Source organism: Notamacropus eugenii, chromosome 4, assembly GCF_028372415.1.
Source record: "Notamacropus eugenii isolate mMacEug1 chromosome 4, mMacEug1.pri_v2, whole genome shotgun sequence".
Taxonomy (NCBI): Eukaryota; Metazoa; Chordata; class Mammalia; order Diprotodontia; family Macropodidae; genus Notamacropus; species Notamacropus eugenii.
The window spans coordinates 201,289,442-201,308,315 of NC_092875.1; the positions used below are offsets into that span (position 1 = coordinate 201,289,442).

The following is an 18,874-nucleotide window of genomic DNA, read 5'->3' on the forward strand; positions in this document are numbered from 1 at the left end:
CCATCACCACCACCACCACCATGTACAATTTGCCACCATAAGACAAAGGAAGTAAAAAGTCTTAACTGTTTCCTGTTAAACTATAAGTAAATTTGAAATACAAGCAATTGCTAGCTTAAGAGAACTCACTGGGTTACGTGATACTTTCACACCCTGTAGACTTAGATGTGATCTTTTGAGCAAGCGTCAACAGGGAAGGAAAAAATAGCTTAACTGAAATTAATTTCTAAATCAAGCAAGATCACTGATGCTAGTTTGAAGAGGGGAAAAAGGAAAAGCAGATTTTAGTAAACATCTAAAAAGTCTACACTTATAAATAAGGTTAAAGTATTGGGTAAATTGAGTTTGCAAAACCATTCTTTCCTTACAGACTTTTAGAATGTTTCAGTAGAATTCTAAGTGAATATTTGCACCACATTTCGTTACCCCTAGTCTTTTGATTCTAGAAAATGAAAAACGCAAAAGGAATGTAATAATTAAAGTATTACTAATACTAATAGGTTTGATCTTAAAGATAATTTTATCTTCTTTTAACTAGAGAGGTCCCTCCCCATTCCCCACTAAAATTCTGGGATGTCTTACAGAAATGATCCTGGGTTCTTGAAGTTTATGGTATGCCAGCAGAGAACAAATTGTGGCAGGTCCAAGTTAGAAAGACTGCAGGTATCCATCTGGCAACAGATTAAGGTAGCTAAGGACTAGGGTAGTTAAGTACAGGTAACCCAAAATTCACCTCCAAGTGATAGGTTTTTGGTGATAGTCACAGAAACTAATGTAAACTAAGATACAGAGGGACTTGCTATCTAAAAAGGTCCTCGGATGTCAAATAAATAATCCCAACTCCATTTTAAAGATAGGTTATGAACTAAAGTGAAGTGACTTATAAAGTGATGTTCAAGTTCACATAGATAAATTAGTGATAGAAGTATGACTTGGACCAAGATTCTTTAACTCAAAATACAGTAACTCTTTACTACACCACAATATTGCTACACCAAAGGAATCATGGCTTCTTGAAATACTGAAGAGTGCTGTCATACCATCAATAAAAATTCTTCTTTTGGAGTGTAAATAGAATCTTTATGCTTCAGTAGTAACTGTCTCCAAACTCACTATCACAGACACTTGGAGATAATTTCTAAAGACCTCTTCTCACACTTGCCTTGCCCTGTTGGTTTTTTTGTTTGTTTGTGGTCATACCTTGCAATGTACAACACAAATAGGGTATTCTGTGCCAATGATACCAAGGTCATAAGAAAAAAAGACAAAAGTAACAATGATTTTCAGTTCTAGAAATGTACAGATTCAAGAGGTTATAAAAATTCTCAAATCAAAGTTAGTTTAAATTTTACTTCAGTGTTCCAACTTATGCACACCATTTCTGAACTTGGGCTCCAGGGCAATTTCACAACTCCTAAAACACTGAAAGTTTCTGTGACATGCAGAGCTTCAAAGACTACACAAATACCAGACTTATGCCCCCTGTAACTATACCTACATGGTTTAGTGGAAAGATGACTAGCCTTGGAACCAAAAGACTTGGGTCCAAATTCAATCCAGCTCTACTACTTACTAGCTGTACTTTCTCATCAATAAAATGGAGATGGTAATATTTGCAATGATAACTTAATTCAATTGTTATGAGGGTAAAAATGTTTAAATGTAAATTGACTTATAAATCTTACATCATTATGTAAACTATCACTAAGATTGAGAACATGCTGATATTTTACTGGTACAGATTAATTTCTAAAATATTCAAAAAGCACATCACTGACAGAGGAACAGAATGGAAGTTTTGCTGATCAAATAATCCAAGTCAGGAATTTAAAAAAAATCTCACAGGTCCACTATTTTTAAGCTAACAATCTCTGTTTCATTTCTCTTTAAGATCATGCTTTATTTAGTAAACAGCACCGAAATAAAACAATGTCAGATTGCAGGTGCTCACATGAGATCTTCCTTTTCCTTAACATTATTTTAAACAATTATAAACTTAATATTATTTTAAACTACTTTCGAGTTTTAATGCTGGCCTCGGATATAATTTGTTATATCACCTTGCACAAATTTCTCAATGTTTCTATACCTTAGTTTCCTCATCTATAAGATATGGAAATTGAACCAGATGATTTATAAAGCTCTTTTTCCAGGTCTCAAGTTTGAGTTTAATAATTCAGGTAAATACCATAAACATATTTTAACCTTCAAGGTTAGTATTCTGGCAAATTACACAGTAAAGGGTTTTGAATTAAAAATAAGTGAAAATCGTATCTCAGTAATCAAAATGTGAAAATCTCCTGAGTCTAACATTTACTTTTATTTTAAAGTTTTTAAAAGTTATTTAATTTAACTTTATTGTTTAATTACTGCTAAAAGCGAATGGAAAAGCAAATTAGAAGTGAAAGGAGGAAGAACAGAAGCATCTGATCTGTTATAGGAACACAGAGCTGAAAGTGATTGATGGCAGCAAGATAAGCAATAGAAAAAGCTAAAATTAAAAAAAAAGAAAGAAATCTAGAAACTCAAAAGCATAGAGAGCAGTCTCAAGTCATTTTGTGATCTAGTACTGTAAGAGAAAATAAACTAGAATAACTCACAAATTCAAGAGCACTGCTGGATGAGATAGGACTCCCAAAGGCTACTCAGAACTTGAAGATCTGGTTCAATCTCCTCATTTAAAATGTTAAAAAATAAAATTTAATTTTTTTAAAAAAAGAAGAAACTAAGACTACATTCAAAAACTGAGGTTCAAAATGAACTCAAGTTATCAAGAAAAGGTTATGTCACATTTAGCAAAATATGTAAGACCTCACAGAAGCATAAATGACTTGTCCAAGGTCATACAGTATATATGTATTAGAAAAGTAATTAATACCCAGATCTCTTCTGGTTCAGATTTGAGTGAAGTGCTCTGAACACTGTATCACAATGCCTCAAAAATGTATATATATGAAACAGAAATAACATGCAAAGAAAACTGTGAAGAAAAAACCCCTAGTTCTAAGGTCTATTTCTAAACACAAGTGTCCATGTAAGTGAAAATAAACATCCTTTGCCCCTACTGAAAAAGTCAGGCATGCTTGTAGAAATTAAAATACATCATTCCTTGGCACATACTAATCATTATAATGAAGCATTAAACCTTAGTTCAAACAAATATAATTAGAGTTGCCAGAAGAAAAGCAAACAGGGCCCTAACTAATAACTTTGTTAAATGGTTTTTCCCTAGTTAAACCTCACCAAAGATGAGTTCTCATAAACACTATGGAGCCTGATGAACAAAGCAGGAAAGCCCATGCCTAGAATACGCTCTGTTCTCATCTCGTCTCTTATAATCCACTGTATCCAAGTGCCATCTTTTTACATGAAGCCTTTTCTGATCCCCCAGTGACTAGTAACTCCCTTTCCTCCTCCCCCCAAATTACCTTCAATATAGTCTATATATGCTTATATATGTACATTAATTCCCCCCAGAAAACATAAGCTTCCTTAAGTACTGTCATTTTATCTTTGTCCCCTTAAGTACTGTCATTTATTCCTTATTCCCCTAGGCCAAACATAGTGTAGGTACTTAATAATGCTTGTTGCTTAATAATGCTTGTTGATTAATATTTCCTGGAAGAACTGTGTATATAGTGATATACATACATGCACATTTTATAGATAATGGAATTTTAAAGCTAACAGAGGCATACTTGGAGATCAACCCTCTTCTTTTTACAGGTAAAGATAAGACCCACCCAAATATATTTCCCAAGGTCATGACACATGGAGAGTTAGTGGCAGAAAGGGGATTCAAAACACAGGAAAAATATGGCATATAATAAAGATCAGGAGAAAGAAAAGTTGCCTAAAGAAGAGATCATCATTAGCTTATATCAAATTAGTCTGTCACATCCTAAAAACCAATTCTTCCTTTGCCCATTCCAGATATCATTCCATCTCTCTCCTCACCATATAACTTCTTGAAAAAGTCACCCATAAACTATACCTCCATTTCCTTACAACCTATTCCACATTTAACTCCTACCACTATATTGAAACTGCTCTCAAAATACCAATGACCACCTAACTGCCAATTTAACAGCCTTTCGTATGGTTCTTTTTTATTTTCCACAAAGATTTGACATTGTTTTGCCATATCCCAGTGCTAAACAGGACTTTCTTGGCTTTGGAGAATGTACACTTTCCTAAGTTGTCCTCCCAACTCAATAACTACAGTTTCCTTCACTGGCTTCTCATCCAGTCTTATCTGCCATGTGTCTATGAAGCAAAGCACTGCACTGGTAGAGAGGCTGGGGAAGGGTGTTGCTTGCTACTACTGTCCACAATAATCTTCTCATTCTCCCTAGACAATCTCATTCACTCACTAAGGGTTTTAAGGGATTCCTCCAATGCAGAGGATTCCCACATCTATTATCTCCAATCTTGCCCCTCTTCTAAGCACTGGACCTGAATATTCAGCCTATGGTATATCTCCCCCAGGATAGTCACCTCAACTCAAAACAACCAAAACTATTCTTATCATTTCTCCTAAACTTGCTTTTCCTTCTGACTTGCCTACTTCTCTTAATACTACTACCAGTCATAGGTCATCAACGTTCTAATAAACAACTTTTCAAAACTCTCTGATTCTTTCCTCTCTACTTCACATACCCAACTCACCATCAAGTCTAGTTAATTATACCTCTACAAGCTCTCTCATATCTATCTTCCTCCACCACCCTAATAACTATTGCCAGGACTATTGCAACAGCCTCTAAATAGGTCTTACCACTCTCTGTTTTCCAAAATGTCATTCAAGCAGCTGACAGACTAATCTTCCTTATGTGGTTATCTGGTCATGTCAGTATGTCGTATGCATTTCTCCAGGCAATCCCTCTCCCTATTACCTACTGAGCAAATTTCAAACTCCTCTAGCATCCAAACACCTCCAGGTCATCCACCACTGAGCTGCCAAAGACATCTTCATAAAGCAAAAGTCTGACCATGTCACTACCCTATTCAATAAACTCCACTGGTTCCCTGTTGCCTTCAGAGTCATAAATAGAAAATACTGTGAACTTCATAAACCTTTCTAGTTTCGTTATACCTTACTCTCCCAGTTTTCTCCATAATCTAGTTACTGCGGCTCTAGCCTCCTTGCTATGGATCACATATAAGATTCCATCTCTATTCCTCATTAGTTTTCACACATTCCTGGGCATCCTGGGCCTGGAATGCTCTCTTCTCCAGGATTCCATCGTTTCTTCCCATCTCACCTAAAATCCCATGATCTGCAATAAGGCTTTCCCTGTCCTCCTTAATGTTTATGACTTCCCTCTGGGATTATCTCCAATTAATCGTGTTTATATCTTGTTTGTAAAGAGCTGTTTGCAGGTTGTTCCTCCAATTAGTCTGTGAGCTCAGGTCCTGGCACACAGTAGGAGCTTAATAAATGTTTTCTGACTTATCTTGATTCCACAAGTGGAACCAATCTTCCCAGTCTTATTTCATATTACTTCCCTCCAAATACTCTATGATTAGGTCAAACCAGACTATTCTCTATACTCAAAAGGTATCCTGTACCTTTGCTTTTAGTATTCCTATGCCTGAAAAAGACCTCCCTTTCACCTCTTTGCCTATTTAGCCCAACTAAAATGTAAAAACTTTGGATCTTCACATTGATTTGCCATTCTTGTAATAGCAAATACTCACTGTATATTATATTTATTTGTGCATATTCTATCCTCCATTATTCTGAACTCCACAAAGGTTGGAAATGTCTTATCTAATATTCATATCTTGAATTGAAAGAATAAAAATATACCAAAAAAACTGACATTCCTGTTAAATGGCAGAAAAAAGAAGTGTCAACACAGACAGCGTGGTGTAATGTAAAAAGCACTGTTATCTGATGTTGAAACCTCTTCTCTTACATGTCCTTAGTTGTATGATCTTGGGCAAGTCACTTAACTTTCTTGGGTCAAAAGTTTCCTCATCTGTAAAAAGAAGGGACTAGACTTTGAGCTCCCTTCCAGGTCTAGATCTATGATGCCCTATTATTACACACATATAAGGAACAATAACAACAAACACTATGTAAGCAACCTTTAAGCTAAACCTAAGTTATCTTGGGTTGTAATTTCTTTAGTGTAGGGAACTGAAAGTGAAAGAAATCTCTCTACCAAAACAAATCAGCTACAGATCTGTAATTTGTAGAATTAGAGGGCTGTCTAGCATATTGAGGTTAATTGGCTAGGGCGGAAGGAGGAGAACAAAATGACCACACAGCCAGCAAATGTCAGAGCTGGAATTTGAACACAGTTCTGATTGACACTCAAGATAGCTTTCTACCCACCACACCATGCTTCCTCTAAGATCTTGTAAAAAGGTTAATTAATGATATTTTGACCAATTGCAAATAAGTGTACTATATAAAAAACTGACCACTCCTCCCACCACAAAATAAATAACATAATATACTTTAAACCCGGGGAATGAAATTAATTACAGGCCAATTTTCCTTAGAGCCACTGAACAGCAAAAAATAACCACAGTTCAAGAAATTGATGAAAGTAATCTACAATATGTTAGAAAAAAAAGTAGACATTTCTGCAGTGGAGTCTACCAGTTAAGTGAAATGACTATTTTTTTCACCTTTAATTATCTTATGATGACCCAATGACTCATTTTGGTCAAGTATATGATCACAGAGTTTGAAACAAACTAAGTACTGAGACAGGGTAGAAGTTTGGCTAGATTCAAAAGCTTGCTGTAATTTTGTACTCTAGAGAGCTCAGTCTCATACGTTCTTCTTAGCTATGATGCACAATTATATCATATTTTTATCACTTAGTTTCACAAGATTAGAGCGCAGGAAAAAAAAAAGAGACAGACAACACCAAATACCAGATCAATCTGAACAAGTTAGTATATTCAAACAATACCCAGCTATAGTTCAGATGTAGACATGTATACATATGTGTATATATTTAAACAGATGTATACATTATATACGTGTTTACTTCAGCATCATCATTTCCTGTTTTAATCTTAAAGTCAAACAAAATTTTAAAAAAGCAAGTGGAATAAATGTTTGGTTTTCTTAGAGACTGACTCCAACTCCCCCCAAATTTTTTGCACTGCAAAAATAACAACAACCACAGCTTTCTGGCTACATAAGAAAAAAAGACTTGTTAAAGAAGAAAATAAAATCAGATTTGGTTTAAAAAAAACCTTTTGTTTGTCCAGCTAGTAAGCAGCGATTTAAAGGAGAGGAGTCCAAAGTTGCAGAAAGTAGGATGGGAGTAGACCAAATAATCCATATTTCAAGGTGAAAGAGCTTTTCATTCCCTAAAGAAATGTCAATTGATAACTTAAGGCATCTCTGTCAGAGGTGTGCCTCAGAGACCTCACCGCCAAAAAGAACCCTGTAGCTATTCCTGAGAGGAGAAGCCTTATTTTAATCACATTATTTTCCCCTTTAAGCCCCCCTGTAGGGCAGCGGGTGGGGCGGGGAAAGAGCGAGGAAGAGAGAAGCTGAGATGCAGGAGAGCGCTGGGAACTCGCACCTGCCTCCTCCTCCTCGCACGCTCTCGGGTCGGTAAGGGGGTATACTATAATGCTCCAGGCGCCGAGCCCCCTCCCCCCGCCAGGTATCTGGGGTCGGGGGAGGGGGGGAAGGCAGGAGGAGGAGCAGAAGGACAGGGGCGAGCAGGACGGTCCCAGGACAGTCTACTTAGAGGCGACGGAAGTTCTCGGTTTTGAATAGTTTCTCCGCCTCCGCCCTCCAGGAAAAAAGAACGAAAACCCTTGGGCTGGGGCACAAGCCAGCTCCCTCCGTCTTCTTCCTCCTCCTCGGCAGGTCGGCCCGGTGCCCAGCGATGCCTGAGGCTTACGGGTGGGGAGGGGAGAGTCCCTGAGCCGGCCCCTATGGGGGGGAGGGAGGGGTGAAAAGGTCGGGGGAGGGGGAAACCGAGGGAGCGGAGTAACCCCCGCGGCCGCTTACCCCGGGGGGACCACCTGTCCCCGCTGCGCACACAGCTCCAGCACCACTCCGGCCCGCTCCGACTTCACCCTGCGCTCCGCCGCCCGCTGGGTCCGGCCGCAGCCGCCGGCCTCCGGGCAAGGCGAGGGCTCCCCGCGCTGGTTCCCGCACGGGTGGGGGCTGCCCTCGCCGCCGCCGCCCCCTTTCCCCTCTCCTTCCCCGGCTCTCCGGCGCGCACTGCAAGCCGGCAGCCCGCCCGCCTCGCCGCCGGCGGGAGGCACGATGGGGAGACACACAGCCAGCACCGTGCCGATCTGCACCGCTGTGCCGGCCGCCACCTTCCACTCCAGCAGCCTCAGCGGCCTGGGGCCCGGGCAGCGGATCTCCGTCACGGCCGCCGCCAGCGCCGCGGGGCCCTCGGCAGAGCGGGCCGGGGCTGGCCCCTTGGCGGTGGGGGCAGCTGCAGAGTCTCCGACGCCGCCGCTGGGGTCCGCCCGCGCCTCCATCCCCCTCCGGGCCGTGCGTCCGCCGGGCCCTCTCCCCTGCTCCAGCGCCGCCGCCTCTAGTGCCCGGGGGCCGGGGGCAGCACGGCGCGCGGGGCGGGTCGCTATGGCAACGCGCTTGCCGCCGGCTCGAGACCGGGAAGCGAACGGAGGAAGGCTAGCCCTCCCCCAAAGGGGGAGAGGAAAACAGCGACTTCAAGGGGAGGGAGGCGGAGTGGAAGGAGAGGTTAGAAAGGTGTGAGGAAAAAAGTAGTAACTGTTCCTTTAGGAGGGGGTTGGGGGGGAGGGAGGATGGAACACGGAGAGGAAAGGCAAAGTCGTACGCGTTTGCGTATTCAGGGCCCGGCTTCCATTTAAAGCCACAGTAACGCGGAAATCCCAGCGTCCCGGATGTGGGGCAGGGGCGGAGGTGGTTATTTCAGCTCTTCCCGCCCTCTGCTCGGCTAGTCACCTCGCCGCCAGTTCCCCCGGTCTATGACGACTTCCTGGAGAACGTAATGATCTCATGGAGGGGAGAGGGCGTGGTCAAAGGGGCGGCTTCTCACGTGCTTCCCTCAGACCGCGTGTTTGTCTGTGGGCGGGCGGCCTGCGTGTAAACACACGTACGCTCACACGCACACGGGAGGGAGGGCCACGGAGTCCCGAGACCCTGGGGAGAGGGAGTCCGCGTGAGCAACTGGTACCGGAAACGTCCGAGAAATAACCCTCACCGGGCACAAAACAGCGGAAGCGGTTGTACCAAAACCCTCGTGGTTATCCGCTTCATGTCTGAGCGCATGAGGACTACGAATCCCAGCATGCAACTGTCCCCCAGTGGTGTCTGTGGAAGCCGGGCTGGCGGACTACAGATCCTTGTTGAGTCTCCTTCTCGCAGTTGCATGCTGGGCCTTGTAGTCTCGTGGGGGAACGGGACCTCCCTACAAAAGCGGAGCAAGGAGAGTCCTTTGCGCTTGCGTATTCAAATACACTGGAAAATTTGTGGAAAGCCCTCCCACGGAAAGACATTGTAAAAGCATATACGGTCCCTTGTTATTCTTGATCTCTTATCGAAAGCTGCCTGGGAGTTAAACCAGAAATGGACTTTAAAACTTCAGGTTTGCGTTGGGAGGAATATCATGTTGTATGTGCCATTTTACTTGTCCCCAACTTAGGACCTTGCTAGGGAACTTCACTCAACCCTGATTCTAATGGGGCTATTGCCTAGACACTTAAACCTCTCCTTCCTCGGCCAAAAAGGTTGTACCATAGTTTCAGGAATTATTTACACTCTTACCCCTTCTGTTTTAGACCATTGGCGACTCCTTCTGTTCGTGGATCCACCCTTATCACAAAATAATGGGAAGCAGCCTCCTACTGAGTTCAGAAGCACGGGGGAGGGCCTAAAGACAACCAAATGTCCAATTTCAGTTGGGGGAAATGAATTAAAACTGCTAGGAACCAGGGCGCTGTGCTGGGGGCTAAGGGCGAAAACGCAAAGGAAACAGTCTGCCTTCTGTATGCTCAATCAGCCTGAAAACTTAAAGTCCATCCTGGCCGCGTCCGGTCGGAGCAAAATGCCTGGGTGGAGTTTTTTGGCAAACCTTCTGTTTTAGGCATTCTCAGGCCCTCCAGATCCTTTACTAAGTCGCTGTAGTGTCGGTTAGATCACTGTTAGTGATTTCTCTCTTTGAGTTAAAATGAGAACACGAGTTAGAAAGCACTTTCTGCACTCAGTCTAGTTCAAATGGCTAACAGCTAGGTGTAAGAGGTAGCACCTTAGTGAGAATTCCTTTATCCCTTGGCCTGGGGGAGGGAAGAAGCCAGGACATCTAGAGGGAGGGGGTATTGCTTTAAAGAAAAGTGCTGCAGAACAAGCTTTCCCCTGTTACAGTGTTGCTGGCACATGGCCCCTGAAACATTGTCGCCAGCCAAAGGCTCCTTCCCTGCCCTTCCCTACGCGTCTGCTCTCTGCATCACGAAAGGCAGAGGTGTCAAACTCGCCGGCCACGTGTGCCCAGCAAAGCTCTCGAGTGTTGGCGCGAACCAGCTTAAAACGTAACAAGTCAATGTTTAACCAAACGAATCAAAATACAGCATAAGTAAGGTCAGTTTGTGGTTTTGTCAATCAACATGCGGCCCCGCGGGGACCCGTTTTATTGGATTCTGACACCACAGATGTAAGGCACAGTTTTAAAATGTTCTCCCTTTGCTGCCCCTGCCCTCACACCTCTCCCTTTAGCGGAGAAGCTAGAAAAGAAAGCCCCTACCGCCTGGCATTTAGGCATGCCAGTTTAGCGACTCCCCATTCTTGGGACACCCAAACAAAAGTGAGTTTTCAGTACCTCCAGAGGGCCCTCTTGCAAGGGGCTCTTCTCATCGCAGAATGCAGGAGACACCCTAGACTGCCAACTGCCAGCCACAACAGCCACCCCTGGGCTGCCTGGGGCTGTGGAACCTTCTAGGGTTCTTCTGGCCTTGATGTTCCAGTCCCACCTCTTGCTCTAAAAATGTCCCCCCTGCCGCACCTGACCCAGCCGAAACAACTGCTGGTCCTGGCCCCTAAGGAGCTTGAAGTCAAGGCGTGGGAGACAAATCCGAAACAAAAAGTTAAGGGGTGTGAGGTGGAACGGAGATGGAGAGCATGGGGTGTCTTCAAGCAAGTATTAAGGATACCTCAGAATTAGACACTGTTTCTCAACTGTGGACCAGACAGACTCATGAAATATTTTTACCTGGTAAACAAAATTTTTACAACCAAAGGTTTTTGCTCCGTGAAATTGATAAACTTTAAAAACCTATTTCTTTTACTTACTGTTTCCACCAGCTCTGGTTTTATCCTCCCCCTGCAGTTCTTAAACTGCAGTTAATGAACTTCATATGTGTATGTCTACACACACACATATACATACACACACATATACATGGATACACACATGTGTGCATTATGTAGGTTACATATATGCTTTTGTATGTATATAAACACACATGTATAGGTATATTAATAACTAAATTTCAATGTAATTGGCTTCCTTTATAATGCCATATATTTTATTTTAAAATATTCTGAAGAGTCCAAAGGTTTCAGAAGATTGCTAAAGGGTCTATGACACAAAAAGAGGCTAAGAACCCCTTTTCCTCCCCACTTCCAGTCAGTGAGAACCATCCACACTAAGTCACAAGTAAAGAATATTGATATTTTAGCATTCTACAAGAGAGCAGCATACCTTGGTTTGGGAAACAATGAAACAGCCTCTTCTCCAAAAATCTTCCGGAAAGTTAGTGATTGTCAGCTATAAGGCCCTAAAAGCCAAGAGGCCTTTGGTACTTTGTTCTTGGGAATCAACACCTTGCTCCAAGTGTCTGTGCGTAGTGAAGAAACATTCTTGCTGTCCTCACTACCATAAAAGCTTGTTGATTCAACCTTTATGACTGTGAACCATTATTTAGGAACTGGTGGGGAAATCAGGCCCATTGTTTTCACATCCTCAATAAAGTAGGGAAAGCCAGTATTACTGGTAGCTTTGTGAAGTGTCAGACTCGAAAAGGGCACTTAATTATCTTTATAACCTAGACTCTACCCCAAATTAAAATCTGCTCAAATTTATAGAAAATAAGCCATAAATTGAATCTTGATGATATCTTAATGCCTTCTTGGAGCCTGCCAAGTTTCATCAAATCTTAAATTACTTATAAGTGTATCCTTGAACAGGAAGACAAAAATAGAAAAGGCTAAGCAATAAGGTTAAAATGCAGGCAAATGTCCACCATTTTATAAATGAGGAAACTGAGCATCAGGAAATTTGTGACTTGTCCGAGGTGATATGGTTAGCAAAGGACAGAGGTAAGATTTGGGTTCTTCTGGCATGAAGAAACAGGGGCCAAGGAAGGTAATGTATTCACTATAAACTAGTGGGTGAATCAGAACATTCAATTAAGACATTTTTTAAACACCTACTATATGCCAGGCTCTGTCCTGGGTTCTGGAGAAATAGAGAGAAAAATGAAATAGTCCCTCAAGTAACTCACTTTCTACTGGAGGAAAACATCCACTTATGTAAGTAAATACAAATTAACATGCTGGGTAGACCCAGAAATATTGGTGGATGGCTGGATGGGATGTGCTGGAAGAACTAATTGTTAAATTTTCAGTGTTAGCATTTACCCTGTTAGATACCAGTAAACCTTAAAAACCAGCACTTGATATATTGTTTTGTTGATTGTCTAGAGGGGAGAGAGTGATGGAGAAAATGTAGACTGGCCTTAAAATGTATTAACTTGCTTTGGACAGCTTGTTGTTAAAAAAAAATTACCAGAACACCACTGAATGTGAAGTATGGTCTGGGCTCAGCTAGATATAGTAAAGTCATGAGTTTTCACCCACTCACCCACCAACTGGAACACCTCAGGCCCACCCAGTTCAGAATATTAAAATGATGTGGATAGATGGTGATACCCTTAATAAAAATAGGAAAGGGAGGGTTGGGAGAGGGGGAGGGGATGAGTTCTGTTTTGGACATATTGAGGTTAAGATGTTGATGGTATCCATTTGAAAATATCTATTAGATAACTGGTCATGCAGGATTGTTGCTCAAGAGAAAGACCAGGACTGGTTATATAGATCTGGAAAATCGTCTGTAGAGATCTGATCATTTACTCCAAGGAAAAAAGAAAGGAAGGAAGGAAGGAAGGAAGGAAGATGGGAAGGAAGGAAAGAGGGAAGGGAGGAAGAAGGGAAGGAAGGAAGAAATTACTAAGTTCTTTTTACTTTAAATATTTCTCCCCCTATTGCCTCTAGATACTCTGTTTGGCTTTGAAAGTCCTTAATTTCCTGGCCCCTTCCTATCTTTTCAGTCTTCTTATACCTTATTTCTCCCCCTCTACACACGGACTTTGCAATCCAATGACACCGTCCTCCTTGCTGTTTCTAGCACATGGGATACCATCTCCCATCTCTATGTATTTTCACTGGTTGTCCCCCTTTGTAATATTCTCCCTACTTTTTTCTGCCTCCTGGCTTCCTTCAAGTCTTGGCTAAAATACCACTTTCCAGAAGAAACCTTTCCTAGGTCTCCTTAATCATAGTGTTTTTCTTCTGAGATTAGCTCCAATTTATCCTGTATATATCTTATTTATATATTTGCACATTTGCATGTTGCCTCCCCCATTGCAGTATGAGTACTTTGAAGGCAGGGATTTGATTTTTACTATTGGCTAAGCATTTCATTAAGCACTAGGGATACAATTAGAAAAATTGAGATGGTATCAGCTTTCAAGGAGCTTGTACTAAGGGAGCAACAAAGTCCAGGGGTCTTTAGATTATATAAATAGATTATATAAGTAGATCAGATGACAGTGCTAAAGGACTCAAAAACATAGAGGAAGAGTAGATGGTAAGACCCAGTGATGTCCCATATCATCTAAAGGAATAGAGCTGTTCACTTCACTCTCAAGGGAGAATGGGTCACCCAGTGGTGACAGGTCTTCCCTCTGCCTGGATGGATTTTGGGATGGACACAGGGTTTGGGGGAGGAGCCAACAGGGGAAAGGCAAGGGTGGTAGTAGTGGATCTTCCTTGCCCTGAGTTCCTGTGTGGGATCTGAGAGATAGGTTGGAAAGAAAGAAAAGGAGACGAGAGAAGGCAAGAGAAGATCAAACAAGAATGGAGAAGTTAAATCCCAGGACAGAGCTTTAGAGAGTTTTCCAGCAGCAGGGAATTGAGGATGGATTATGTTTCAGCAAAGAGCACTGAGAAAGAGCAGAGAGGTGGAAGGAGAATAAAGGAAAAAAAATCATAACCCAGGGAAAAGAGAGTGTCTAGGATGAGAGGTTGCTTAGTAGTGTCACATATACAGAGAGGTCAAGAAGGTTGAGTTCTGAGGAAAGGCCATTGGATTACATGAGTATCCCCAGAACCTTGCAGAGTGCCTTGGCTCACTAATATTTAATAAATTCTTATTAGCAGTCATTTATTTCCTCCCATCCTATCCTTGTCTTCAATATCTCTAAATAAGCTCCTTCTCGGCAACCTACAATAAATATGCTGAGGTCTTCCGTTATTTGAAGAATAAACCACTTAATTCTACCATCCCTTTAAGGTCCCTTCTCCTTTGTCTCACAGTTAAAATCATAGAAAAAGCTGTCTACCATGTGATCCTTGGATTTCCTCAAGTATCTTCTTAATATGCAATTTTATTATGTCTCTACCTCCCATTTTTATCTTTTTCCTCTTAAATGATGTACAGCAATACAGAGTAGTTAGTATTCCAGTCATGGATCTCATCCCACTGAATATCAGTGATACCTGTGAGGTAAAGTTTACTTCTTTGTGTTGAGCTTTCTATTTAATTTTGCTTGTTACTTTTATTTGGTGTGTTTGTAAATAGACATCTGAGCTGGAAATTCTTCTGGCTTCCATTGGGGAAGATTATGGGAGGAGGAAAATGGAGAGGAAAAAGGAGAAAGATAGGAGGAGAAAACAGAGGAAAGTCTGAGTTGAGTCAGCATAGTTTGGAAATTACAAAGTGTTGTGGTGACCTGGTCTGAAAAAGATAAGGTAAAAGCTCACCTATCAAAAACTAATTAAGTAGTCTAGCTCAGAAGAGTAGCGACAAAATAGAATTTGATTCTGTCTTATCCAGAAAGGAGCAGCCTTATTTTAAACATGTTATTTCCCCTTTGATAGACATGAAATGTCTGTTACATGTTTGGGAGTTAGACACCCAAACTGAAATTCGTTCTCTTGGTTTATAAATGCTTTCTTCATTTATTTTAATATATATGTGATTTAAGTAAAATATACTAAAATCAAACGTACCATGATAAATTTGAAATGGATAAATGATTTGAATATAAAAATCACATCCTAATATTTAAGGGAGAATATTACAGGTTGTAAGTTTAAGCTTTCGTAGTTACAGATAGGGAAAAATTCCCATCTAGGTATGGGATAGAAGAGACCAAAGAAGAAAAAAATAGATCATTTGGATTATATAAAATTTAAAAAAATATATGGACAAGTAAAATTAATGCTAAATGCAGTATGATTTAGAGGCCAGAAAACCAGCCTCAGAATGAAGACTAGTTGTGTTACTCTGTTGAAGTTACTTCAACTCTCAGTTCATCAAGAAGATCTTTAAAATTCTAAGTTGTAGCACAGATGCCAGTTTACATTGGTGGAGGGAGTTTCCTTTTCTGGAGTTTCCCAGAGCAATGAAACCTTAGGGATTGCTTGCTCTTTTAGTCAATGCAGCTAGAATCAGAAGAAAATATATAGATTGGAAAAATGATCTTTGCATTATATTAAAAAAAAATAATGTCCAAAATTTATAGGGAATTCCCATAAATATATGATCAAGCCATTCCTCAACAGACAAAAATAAATTAACTAAAATGAAAAAGAAAAGTATTCTGTCAATAATCACCTGAAAAGGTTCAGAATCATCAATTGTCAGAGAAATTGAAATTCAGACAACTCAGAGGCTTTCATCAAAGATGCAAAAAGATGGGAATGCTGGTACACTGTTTTACTGCTGGTAGAAGTGTGAGTGGTTCAACTGGTCTAGAATACAATTTAGAATCACAAAATACAAAGTTACTAAGTTGTTGATATTCTTCATCTAAACCATAGATTCTGCTACTAAAACTATATCCCAAGGGGGTTATTTACAGCAAGAAAAGACTTTTTCATATGGAAATGTTCACAACATCATTATTTGTGATAATAAGAAATTGGAAACAAAATGCATGCCCAATGGTTGGAGAACAGTTGAACTAATTATGGTGTAAGAATGTAGAGTGTTGTTATTCTCCTGTAAGGAATGATGAATAAAAAAAATTTCAGAGAAATACAAGATCATATGAAGTGATGAAAAGTGATAAAAGCATGGCCATGACTATACCTGTAAATAAAGTCAATATGGAAAGGTAAAAAAACTCTGGTTAGTTAAAATAGTCAATTTTAGTCTCATGTTGTCTAATTGAAAGGACACATCCCTAATTTTGTTAATAATTGATAAACTATCTTTATGTTGATATTAAATTATTATTATTCATATTATATAACAATTTTAAATGTATAAATATATTACAACCTGTAATATTCTCCCTTAAGTATATAATAAAATTAATTATATAAATTTTAAATTAAATTATTATTATTATTAAAATATAAATATCGATAAACTGTGTACTTTGTAAGAGTTTTTGTTTGTAGTAAACATAAAATAAACAAAATCAATCATGTCAAACAACAGCCTCAGCACATTTAATATTGATTCACACTTTTTTGTTTTAAGATAAGGTAGTTTTCTTGCATATAAAAACAATTTTTAACATTCATTTTTAAAGTTTTGAGTTCCACAGTCTCTCCCTTCCCCCCTCCCCAATCACCCTCATTGAGAAGGCAAACAATTCGATATAGGCTATACATGTGTAGTCCTGTAAAACACTTCCATAACAGTCATGTTGTAAAAGACTAATTATATTTCCCTCTAGTCTGTCCTGCCCTCCATTTATTCTATTCTCTCCTTTGACCTGTCCCTCTACAAGTGTTTGCTTCTAATTACCCCTTACCCCAATCTGCTGTCCCTTCTATTATTTGCCCCTCTCTTATCTCCTTCCCCCACTGCTTTTCTGTAGGGTAAATAATGAGGTACTTCTAAAAATGAATGAGTAGTTAGTTTCTTTTTAAGTTGATATCTGTAGTCTATTTCTGTAAGGAAAAAATTATACATTCAGAAACACTACCACAATGTTTCTGATGAATAGTACAGTTTATCATCACTGAAAGGAAGTCAAACACTAAAAGTTACACATTTTAATTACATTTCAAATGCAAAATGAAATCCATTTAGCATATCTGCTTATTTTAAAAAATTAAAGTGAGACAATAATATCTGTCAGTAGCAATTCTTACAACTGAGATAAAATTGTGAATCTATATTTATGGAATCAAAAGTTGGATTTCTTTTCTTTCTGAGTGAAGGTGATAAAGTAATATTGTAAGTAAAGAGGTTACTGAAGGACTTTCATTAAGAGTGCCACCTCTGTATTACCTATATGTTAAAGCTATCACACAACTCAAGGTTAACCTTGGAAAATATAAAGGACATCTGAGAACTCAGTGAGCTTATCACCACAGGGGTAAACTTGCTAGAGAAATAAGATAACTTATTGACAAATCTGGAATTAGAAATTAGAAGGGAGTACATTTACAGAATTAATCCATTAAAATAAAATTTAGCTCATATATGCTTTTTAAAAAACTAACCTATAAATAATAATATTATATATTTGGAAGTTAGATGACACATTTGGGTACATCATTACTAGATACAGTCCTGCTATACACGTGAGATTTTGCTGAAAAATTTTTATGTGTGAATTCCTGCTTTCACATTTTAAAATGTCATACAAGATATCCAAAACTCTGGAGAAGAAGTATTCATATCAAAAGTTGTGGTATTTTCCTTTCCAGTTAAATGTGTAGTTTTAAAGATTATAGTTCCTACTGAAATCTAAGCTGGGTGATACTCCACAATGACTATTACAGTATTTGTTGAGTCCTAGGAAATAATAAAGAGGTAGCACTGGCTAGAGTATCAGGTCTGGAGACAGGAAAGTTCCTCAAATACTTATTAGCTGTGTTTCTCACTGGAAGCAGCAGTGGGACTCTGCAGCTCCCTGGGTGTCTGTCTGAGCAGCCTTTTAAGGATCGCTCTGCTCATGTCCTGGTGTGAGGAAGAGGCTAGAAAAGGTACCCTAAACAGTGTCTGCTTACCCAACCCTGGTCTGATTACTGTGGCAGGCAGGGAATCCTACTATGCAGTCGAAACACAAAAAAAGTACATGTACAAAACATCTGCAAAGATGATTCCACTTACCATCGGCACATGAAGCATGTGCACACTTACAGACAACACAAAATCCAGTAGACCTGAAAGACAAACTGCTCTTGTTGCAAGAGAACTCAGCAGGCATCACATCCAAATAGCAGCCTTGAGTGAAACAAAGTTGGCAAATGAAGGCCAACTTACTGAAGTTAGAGTTGGATATACATTTTTCTAGAATGGGAGCAGTGAAGGGGAGCACTGTAAAGCTGATGTGAGTTTTGTAATCAAAACTAATCTAGTCAGCAAGCTAGTATGCCTGCCAAAAGGAATGAATGACAGGCTCATGACAATGCGATTGCCACTTGCAGGAAAACACCATGCCACCTTCATCAGTGCCTATGCTCCCACCATGATGAACCCTGATGAGGTCAAAGAAAAATTTTATGAAGACCTAGACACTTTTATCATCAATGTGCCAAAAGAGGACAAGCTTATAATTTTGGGTGACTTTAATGCTAGAGTAGGCTCAGACTACCAGACTTGGCAGGGAGTCCTAGGGAGGAATGGAGTTGGAAACAGCAACAATGGTC

The 18,874-nt window shown here is 40.2% G+C and overlaps 1 protein-coding gene across 2 annotated transcripts in view; it reads right to left on the bottom strand.

Annotated features, from left to right (window-relative positions):
* CTDP1 (CTD phosphatase subunit 1) overlaps positions 1-10,867 on the bottom strand; it is a 154,420-nt gene extending 143,553 nt beyond the window's left edge. Inside the window, exon 1 of one of the 2 annotated variants that reach the window (XM_072604043.1) lies at positions 10,797-10,867. In XM_072604043.1, the coding sequence (XP_072460144.1) occupies positions 10,797-10,831 (35 nt within the window). In that variant the 5' untranslated portion in view covers positions 10,832-10,867. Of the gene's footprint in view, positions 1-7,993; positions 8,610-10,796 lie in introns of those variants that run through there. The other variant, XM_072604042.1, reaches the window with a different exon arrangement.
* Between the last annotated feature and the right edge of the window lie 8,007 nt (positions 10,868-18,874).